The sequence below is a fragment of the Pavona decussata genome, unplaced genomic scaffold, assembly GCF_977016875.1.
Source record: "Pavona decussata unplaced genomic scaffold, jaPavDecu1.1 SCAFFOLD_67, whole genome shotgun sequence".
NCBI lineage: Eukaryota > Metazoa > Cnidaria > Anthozoa > Scleractinia > Agariciidae > Pavona > Pavona decussata.
The window spans coordinates 1923827-1934367 of record NW_028145486.1 but is presented as its reverse complement, the minus strand read 5'-3'; the positions used below and the strand labels follow the sequence as shown (position 1 = coordinate 1934367).

Genomic DNA, 10541 nt, shown 5'->3' with positions numbered 1-10541 from the left:
ACGAGACAATATATTTCCTTGAACTAACAAATTCTTGAACTAGAATGTGCATGAACTTACTATGAACTTTCCATACATTTGTCTGTACAGCGAACCAGCCGTGAACTGCTACTAAAAATAGTTCGCGGGAAAAAAGTACAGGAGAATGTATGGAAAGTTCAAAACACGACTGGACGCTGTCATGAATTTTTCAGCAGCAATGTTTTATGAAAATTATTTGACATCGGATTTCCACTGTTACTTTTACACTGTTATTTCAAGCCTGTTTGCCTACTCGTCGAAATGGAGTCGAAAACCGTGATACAGTGTGAGGCCTATTTACATGTCAGTTTTGATGTCGGCAATGAGATTTCAGAGTTCTCGTAGAAATTTCCCTAGTTTATTGACGGTATAAAACTATGAATTTTTCTTTACATTACAGCACAAGTATTTCAAGAATAACAGTTGTCTCTCAAGTATTTTGAATCTTTTTTTTGTCAGTTAATGCGGAAAGATTTCCAGAGAAATGTTCTACATTCCATTCAAGTGCCGAGCTTTACAAAGGAATTCGAACGCATGTTTATTTCATTCTCGGAAATAATAGTCACGCGTGACATGGATTGGCTGTAACAAACGAGCACGATCATGGAAGGCGGCGGGGGTGTTCATAGTAAGTTCATGTACATTCTAGTTCAAGAATTTGTTAGTTCAAGGAAATATATTGTCTCGTACCTTGTATTTTTTTTTTTTGCCTCATTTCGTTTCTTAGAATAAAAGATAGTCAATTCACGGCACTTATGTCCGCCAGAATACGGAACTGCATCGAGTGTTGTCACCGATGACCTATCCTAAGCTAGTAAGCTTTAGAGACTTTTTTATATTGGCTTTAATCCTTATTTGACCCACAAATGACCAGTGATGTTAAAAAAAAAAAAAAAGAGACCCCGACCCCGACCCCGACCCCGACCCCGGCCCCGGCCCCGGCCCCGACCCCGCGTTTTACTGACACCCGCGTGGAAGGCTATGGGCGTAATTGTTTACAAACTAATGCAAAGCGATTAGCTTCTTTGTGAAGAAAGGGCCTCAGGAAATGAAAGCTACCAAATCGAGATAAAGAAAACAAACTGTTGAGAAATGGGTAAAAAACTACCTGAAACTAGTACATACTCTAGCTTTGGAACACAAAACTGCAAAATTAAAAAAAAAAATTATTTGAGGAATTTCGTCTTTCCTTGCTTGCTTCATCTTTGGCAAGCCCCAAAATTAATTTATCACTGGTTGCAGGCAAGCACTATTCTTAGACAGTGTTAGACTGATAACAGCTTTTCGGGCCTTTATTTTTCTTACTCCTCTTAGTTATGCTAGTCCGTTCACCAAAACTTGAGAAAAAAATTACCTCAACTAAACAGCTTGCGCAAAGCTATAACAGCTTGTAAGTGGTAGGTTAACTCGACTGGACATAACTCTGATCGCTGTAGGTAAGTGTGCTGTCCTTGACAGGTAGATAGGGCTAGTAACAGGTTATGGCGGTCTGATGACGTAACTCAAGGGAAGAGCAGAATCGGCCCCTATATATTGAATAATGAATGCAGTCTGAAATGTGAAAGAGTGCTCTGTTTCCAACCTGATGCGCGACACTTGGGGCCTAGTTAGTACCGTATTACTTACGGACCAGGGGAGGGGTGTATTGGGGAAGGGCGTGGGAGGAAATTGGTATAAAAACAGCCTGTAATAACCTATCTCCCTTTGAGTTACTGTTATACCTTCACTTTCCTTGCATAATTCATAAACCAATCATCATGCCGCATGATGGTTTCGGCCTCAAATTTGATACGCTCTCCTCTCCTCCATTTATCTAATTTTGAAAACAAGTAAGCACCCCACACCGTCTCCCCCATCCCTCACAAAAAAAAATGTTCCGATCCTTCAGTTGATAATAATAATAACCGGTGTTTACGTGGCGTTGGCGTGGGGTGGGGCTTCTGACAGGAGGGGCACTCTCGGGACGGATGATGTTGTGGCCCACGCGCGTTACGTACCACCATAATTTCCTTCAGGTAGTATCCAGACACGTTTGGTGGCTTGTACCGCGTAGTCGTAGTGTTGTACCACCAATAACCCTTCATTTTCAGTATAACAAACTTGACTTCAAAAAATTCACTTGTGCCCCCCTCTAAGCATGCAAACGGCGCCAAGTAACTAGCACGACACGGATTTGTTTACTTAGTAACTATTTGGCGATTCTTCCTCACGCCGAATGGCCATGGCCATAGCCATAAATTCGACTGCAATCTTTTAGCGACTTAATTTTAGCGACTTAATTTCGAAAGAACTTCAAATTAAGCATTTTTTAATTTAGACATCATAAATTGGATAGTATTTGAAAAACAGCACGCCTAACGAAGTAACACGCATGTGAATAAACACCCGAAGCCACAGTAGACCCGGACTTATTTATTGAAGAATGAAAAAATGGGTGATTCAATGTCCTCCTAGGATTCCACTAACTCAGGAAAACAAACGAACGGCAATTTTTTTCGCAAGGGTGCGTTCTTTCATTGATATTTATCAACCATTTATACGGGAAATGCGCTATTTGGGGTCATCTGCGTGAAAAAAAAAAAAGACCTTTCTCTTCGCTTTTTTGGTTTCATACTAGGATCAGACAAATCAGTGTGACAGAATCAAGACCTTGGATTCCTGATTTACCGTCCAACTAAAAACGTCTTCTCCTCTGTCAAGTTCAACCATAAAAATCATTAGCGGAGGACTTCAGTAAACCGGCTAGCTATGTGCAGGGAAAGGAAGTTGCGATTCACTCACAATTTTATTTCAATATGTTTCACATAACCCAGCAAAATGCTTAATATATGGAACATATCTGGACAAGTTCTATGTTAAGGCATATCTAAAATATGTATCATTTACACCTATTTTGAAAAGATCTGCGAGATGGTAAACAATGACCTCTTGGAAGTCTTTCTACTTTCACAACACGTTACAAAAAAACCTCATAAAGGGTGCGTTTCTTTGGGAAAATCCGAATCCGGATTTTTGATCCAAGATCCCTCGTATCATGGTGCATCAAAGGAACCGACGAATCCTTACCCAGAATGGATTCGTCGGTTCCTTTGATACACCATGATCCAAGTGATCTTGGATAAAAAATACCGGATTCGGATTTTCCCAAAGAAACACACTTTAAAAGCTGGATTCCTTACAAAAATAAATTTGCTTATCATATACAGTATGGTATACACTACGTTGAATACTACACTCAAACATGCACGTACTGTTGTGATACTCGTACCGGACTGCGGGCATTCACAATCTCTTAAGAAGTACCTAAAACAATTTAACTTGCATTTTATTGACATCTAAAGCAAGTAATATTTCTAGAAATAGCTACAAGCTCTGTTAAAAGCTGAGGCTTCATAAACAGTGACTCTTATTAAATGAAGCTGTTTGTCTATGCCTTTATAACAACTCCTAAATGCATTACCAATTGCATTACCATTACTTCTCAAACTCATTATTAATAATTCATCAAGAGAAAACAAAGAAAATCATTACTGTGACCGTGGTTTGGATATGTGTTCCTAATAACCATAAAATTTTGCCAACTTTAACCTTGAATTTCTTCAAGAATTATTGATCATTTGAGAAGCCATATCAAACACTCGAAAGTGTGCTTCATCAGATATCCAAACACCTTAACGTCGTTTTAAAAAAACTCGGCTGAGCCTCTTTTTTTCAACCTACTTCTCAGTGTTTGGATATCTGATGAAGCACACCTTCTCGTGTTTGATATAATACATACAAGAGAAGAAAAATAAGTAAATTCCTAAAGAAAATATGTATACTACTAATGCTACGATGCCACTTTACGTAAAAATCTAAAGCGCGATAATAAAAGTGCCCCATGCATCCAAAACAAAGGATCATCCACGCTTCCCTCCCGCGGTGACTCGCGTGCGCCGCTCCTTACTGGAAGCATTTTTCGCGCTCGTTGGCTTTATTCTCCCTACTGAAGAAAACTTAGGGACTGCTAGTTGTCTATGCTTTTTCCAAATACTTAAGTTGCTGCTGAAAATATTTTTACTACCAGGGACCTTGAAGTGCGCCCCCACTCAATTTACAAAATAATGATAAAATAGATACATTAAAAATTTGAAAACTTCATTTAAAGTGGTTTTCAGTTGAGTATCACAAAACCGAAACTAAGCGGGGAGGGGGAGGAGGAGGTGGGGCGAAACCGATACCGAATACTCGATATTATTGATAGTAGGGTTTCCTTGAAAAACATCGATACTTACGAGAACTGGAATTGGCCCACCCTTAACCAAAACCTACTCTAGCCGATCAAGACAGACGTAAACAGCACAATAAACCAATCACAATTCGAAACAAATACATGACACCACGTCAAGCGCGGGAGAAACACGTGGAAGCATGGTTGAGAAAGTGACGCGAGCTTTGCCAACCATTCACAGAGCGCAGTAAATCAAAACGACACTCAATTGAAAACCGCTCTAAAAAGTGGCTAATCACGGAGAGGGCTGGAAGGCGAGGGTTAACTGTAACACTTGACAATCATCGTGTAATAATTCCTAGAAAACACTAGCACTAAGGATAATTCATATTTTGAACTTGGGAATATGTAAACGAATCTTACAGCATCAGAACCAAGGCCTACTAACAGAGTCAATCTGACTGTATCAATGGTTACAACAGAGTTAAAGTCCAGGGAAGGTATAGGTAACGTCTTTAAACACAACGTCTTTAATTCGGTCATTTTCCGTCTTTGTTGAACAGTTTCCGTTTTTTATTAACCTTAACGCCAATATCAAGGTGATCTGAGCACTTTACACAAAATGGTTCAGTAGCAATGATAAAATAGCGAGCTGAAGAAATTCTGTGCTCAGTCTTGGTTTTTGTAATTACTGTCGAAGCCTCAGCGAAAAGGCACCCATTACTGGGACTGCGTGATGAAATCAATTTGGAATCATTTCGAGATAGGAATCACCCGGGTAATCGCATGACCTGAACGTCAACATGTTCACACTTGAATATGGCATGCGTTTTTCACGTTGTACTCTTGCTGAGGTGATGACAATGACAATGACAATGAGCTCCAACCCTTCCTCACTCTTCTCCCCTTCTCCTAATCCGATCGAATCAATGACCAGATCATGACTGAAAGCTAATGAAAACACATCACCGATTCTTAGAACAAGTTGGGCCTGGGAAATGATTTAAAGGTCATTTACTAAAAGAATGACTGCTTCATAACGAAAGGAAACCGTAGAAGTGATTTACCATGTGGTATAATCCTCTAAAAATACAGTGCAGTGGTACAAATAACACGAGAGTATCAAAGAGCATCTGTTCACAAGCTCATAGAAGTTTTCTATTGACCTTTATCCTCATGTTGCTGACGTTGTTTCGCCTGGTTCCTATCCTAGGTTCTACTCAGCTGTAGGTAGGCAGGTGCTAATCAGGATAAAAAGGCGATGCTGCGTGGCGTTTGTTTTACCAGTGTAGCTGTATTACGGCTGGTTTTCTTGTTCTAGCGAGGAAAGTGGAAGCAATAGCCACTGAAATACGTGCCCTGGAGGGTTTTCTGCCGCCGTCCCCGATTACCATCAAGGCCATTGCATCATTTCCTCCTTGGCGTTAACAGCTGATACTACAGCAAATGCACTAGCTGAATTGTGCAAAACCTATTCATTAAGGTGAATGAAATGCAGGAATACGATCTTGACCACAACTTAGAAAAAGTCTACACCTGGAATTCTTTGAAAGGTTAAAGCTTTAGTGGGGTTTTAAGGTGGAGTTCCATTAATCAGACTCTCCAAGATCCTCAGGCTCTAGGTAGTAATAATACATATCTTCATCTGAGTCAGAACTGCTCAGTTCTTCATCCTGAGCAGATTTTGAAACAGTTTCTCCCGCTGGCAAAGGTTGAAGCCTTCTCTCATTTGCCTCTTCTTGGGCTTTCACTTGTGACGTGACAAATTTTGAGCGCACACCAATCGGCAGGTCACCTTCCAGTTTACACAGTTTGATGAAGCATACTCGACCAGAGGATGTAAAGCAAACAACTCGTTCCTCCTCAGGGGACACAGCCATGCTGACGATGTTTTCCCGACCTTGGGCAACTTTCACGAAACCAACAGCTTTTGTCTTGACAACATCCCAAAGGAATACCATGCCATCAACTCCGTAAGAGATGAGATAACGATTCAATTTTAAAAACTTGCAAAACTCGATTCTGCCAAGGTGACCTCGAAGAATTCGTTTGGAGGAATGAACATCAGGCACACAAGGACTGAAGAGAATAATCTCATTTGCAATACAACAAACTAGTACCTCATTGTTTATGGAAACAGCGCAATGGCTGAACTGAACAGATTTGTAAGGCTCCTTGACTTCAATTCTTTTCAAAAAGTGGCGTGCTTGCTTGTCGTACTCCCAGATCTCAATCTCATACTCACCGCACAAGATTAAATTTCTTTTATCTGGTGAGAGGCAACAAGATTCAACAGTCAACAACCCTGGTGATTTAAAGGAAGCTGTTATGGCTTTCTTCTGAACATTCCATACATAGAAATGTTGCTTGTTAACGCCATCTCGGACAAAGATGAGAAGTAAGGTGCTGTCAGCTGAGAATGCCAAACACACATCTACGATTCCAGATTCTATTTCAGTTACTGTGTCATGAAATGCCCTGTGTTCTTCAAAGCTTTGCAGCTTTATCTTGGTTTCTTGGTGAAAGGCAATATGTTTTCCGCCTGGCGAGAGCGCAGAACTCTTAGTATGGAGCACCCTATCACTTGTCAGTGAAGAATCAGATATGAATTCGAATGTGAAGCCTTTGTTTTCTTGTGTAACATTCCACGACACAACAGTTGAGTCGGAACCAACAGACATGACAGTATCATTTGAAATGAAATCCGCGGCTACCAAGTTACTTGACCAGGTCTTCACTGGTTGCAATGGAAAAAACTTAAAAGGGTTAAATAAATTAGTGAGAAAAATGGATCTTTCTTCATTTTCGCTGCGAAACAAATAACCAACCTGCCTTTCTGTTGAAAAGTAGAAGAGGTTACGTCGTGACACACTCTTCAAAACTGTACCTGTCTGAAGAGATAAGGCGTGGAGAGAGCCGTCAACAGATGAATATACGACATAAAGTTCGTCATTCGTAAAGGTGAAGCATCTTGGGTTGGCTATGTAGCTGATGCTATATTGTAACTTCTGTTCTGGCAGTTGACTTCCCGTTTGTAGCAAGTGAATTGCCAGAATATCACCGGACCTTTCCTCGACAACCCATTTATTTCGAGGTGAAACGCAAAGGTAAACATCTCGGCCTAAGAGATTTTGGAGGCCCTTTGGAAAGTCTCGACAAATGTCAGACTTGAACGAGTCACATAGTAACCGTGTGGGAGCAGGGAGCCTCCACCTCTTTTCCTGTAGCTTTATCTTAAGCCATAGTTCGTCCTCCAGCCACTCAATTAACGCATACGGTGGCTTAAATTTCCATGACTGTCCTAGGTGCATGAACAGAATCTTCCTCAACTTCTCCAACTTTTCAAAATCCCCTGACTCCCTGATCATCAGTAATAGTTCGAACACTTCCTTCTCCTTTAAATTAAGCTCCTTCTCCTGAAGTATTTTATCTCTAAGATCTTTCTCTTGCTTCAGGTCCTGTCTCCTCTTCAATTCCCCCAGACGTCTCGTCAAGCTCTCGATACCACTGTCAACATGATCATGGGCCTCATTTACCGAGCGCATCAACTCCAGGTTCCATAACGCATAAACAGCGTTTACTACAGCAATGTTACAAACTGATACAGCTTTGTCCATGCCAGAACACCCCACTTCTACTCCCCATTTATCAAAGGCGCCAGCTATGTGACAAAAATACGAAAAGGAGTTTAACTGACTCTCTGACGAGAAAACGTCCAAGAGTAGAGGTCTGCCTGTCAATATATTCCAAACTTGAAAGTGGAATATGTGAGGGTAGAGCTCAATGATAAATTCACGTACAACTGACAACGATGATTCTTGTGTGTTCCCAGTTACCTCCATTAGTCTACTACAATAATAGCAACTAGGATCGTACGGGACGGAACTCACACAAGTCTGAAAAAACGTTGGCTTCGTTTGAAGGGACTCAAGGAAGCGTTTGGTTTCTCCCTCCAAGATTGTTATCATACGAGTTATTGCCTTTGATAACTGAGTGAAAAGGCAAGTCATTTCATCATCTTGGCTATGGTCAATCTCCTTCACAGCCCAAAGAACAAGCAAGTCTCCTACACAACGCTTATCTTGGCAGGTCTTCGGACAGTCAAAAACATCCTTCCTTTTCACGACCATGTACCTTTCATCAGGAGTAAATAGACCCCATTCATAGATCATAGAATTTTCTGTAAACTGAGATAGAGCCTCGACACATCCTCGCTCAATAGAAAACCATTTGTCGAGTCGTCCAAAGAATACATACTTGTCGTCTGGTGAAAACTCTAAATGGCTAATGTCTTCAATCGTATCTTCGCTGATCTCAACAGGGCCATTTAATATTTTGAACGTAAGTGCATCAACAAGCAAGAGAGAGCGGCCCTTCGCACCCGCCACGGTCTTCTTATTAGAAGCTGTGGCATAAAAGTGAAAGCCTGAAAGAAATTCAGAGTTAGGGAGGTCAGAAACATTCCACTCCAACCAAGGGCCAGACACCTGAGGAATTAAAACGTTTTCCTGAACAGCACTTGACGCATTTGCTAAGCATGAGTGGAAGAGTTGCGGGCATTCTAAGAGCACGTGAACATTGCTTTCAAGAACAAAGAAGATCTCTTGAAGGACATTTTGTTTACGTCTGTCCTCAAAACTGGGAAGGCCATCTGCAAGTTGCAAATCTTCAAGCAGGCGGTAGACCTCAATTCTACCCTTTTGGATCCTTTTTTCCAAGAAATGATAACTAGTCAAACAGCTGGAAACTAGCTTCAGTGACTCCATGTCATCACGTTGACATAAAAATCGAACGGCAACGTGTGACACGTAGACCTGCAAATCCACATCTATAGGCGGCAATGTCGTAGGCGACTTTTTGACAACAGCGGGGAGAATTTCTATGATAACGTTTCGAAGGTACTCACCTGCGGTCTTCTTATCAATGAACAACTTCCGGGAAGCTTTTTTCTTGTTTGTTAGCCACGCTGGGATCAGATTGTGGAGGAAATCTATGGTCTGATCAGAAGACCGAAATACCAGAAATTGCGACACCGCATCGATCACTTGTTGCTCATCAGAACTTGAGTCCTCTCTTTCTAAAATGTACTCAATAATTGACACGGGAAGCGGAGAAGGGGCAGCAATGGTACAACCAAACAATTTCTTGAAGATATTCTTTCCTACTTGGTCATACAAGCGCTCAAAATTTTCCCGAAAAAAATCCTCAATATCTCCCGGTAAAATGTCGTTGAGCTGATCGATCTTACCTGAATGTCCTGGATCGTTATGCATCTTCGCAATGTAATAAGCATACAAGAACAGTCCATTGCATTTGTGTGTCAGGTCCTCCGCAGAGTAGGGGAGACGGGAGAAATCTACTCGCTTCTCTAAAAATCGCTGTATGTCCAGCTCATGTTGCCTATACAAGCTGTGCTGTTCACTGTTTCCTGCGCAAATCCTGACACACGGGTTGTATCTCTCCAACCGGCTCTGTATCGTGTCTTCAGGGCGACTGGTGATAAAAAACACAAGCCATTCTGGAAGCCGAGGGAAACGTTCCTTAATGAGACAAAGAAAATCTTCCCTGGACTCGTACTCTGTCTCGTCTAGAGCATCAATAATGACTAATTTTCGTTGCTGACAAGGGGTGCACTTAGCTAGTGGTTCTTCTAAAAGTTTCGTGAACAGTTCCCGAACTCCTAATTTAGAATTAGCTAGCATCATTCTTACGCCATCTTCTCCTCCTACTAAATTATTGTACTCATTATTACAAAAACAGAGTTGGCTTGCTATAGTCCCAAGGAGATGTCTGGGATCATTTCTTGTGCCATCGTTGTGACGGCAAAAGTAGGCAGCGCCTAAATGACCAGCTTTCCTCGTTCGCTGTGCCAGGGCTCCCGCCATCACACTTTTGCCGACTCCAGCATCACCCAGGAGCACATAAGCTCTGGAGGTGCCAGCAACACTAAACCAGTTTTGGAAATCATCTAAAAGCCACTGTCTTGTTTCTGGATCGTAATACTTAGCGAAGAATGCAATATCTGCTTCACAGCTTGCAATTTCTGGAAACAAAATTGAAGGTTTATTTTTTTCTTGTTGGTGTATATGATGTCCTGATGCAATGTACGATAAATGTAAGTTTCTGATGAAGATAATCTTAGAGACCTCTCTCCAATGGCCAGGTCAGGTAAATATATTTACTAGTATTATTACCACAACTGTCATATGGTAAGACTCAGCTTGGAAAACTAGGGAGCAAACAGAAAAATTCTTCTTCGTTTGGTGAGAACCGTTGAGAGTTATTTGCAAAGCAAAGGAAGGACCCAATT

At 41.3% G+C, this 10541-nt stretch overlaps 1 protein-coding gene across 3 annotated transcripts in view; it reads right to left on the bottom strand.

Moving 5' to 3' along the window:
- LOC146478011 (uncharacterized) overlaps nucleotides 1–10541 on the bottom strand; it is a 166750-nt gene that overhangs the window by 23204 nt on the left and 133005 nt on the right. For 2 of the 3 annotated variants that reach the window (XM_085112713.1, XM_085112714.1), the window contains exon 5: nucleotides 2788–10274. In XM_085112713.1, coding sequence (XP_084968839.1) covers nucleotides 5821–10274 — 4454 coding nt within the window. In that variant the 3' untranslated portion in view covers nucleotides 2788–5820. Of the gene's footprint in view, nucleotides 1–2787; nucleotides 10275–10541 lie in introns of those variants that run through there. The other variant, XR_014865215.1, reaches the window with a different exon arrangement.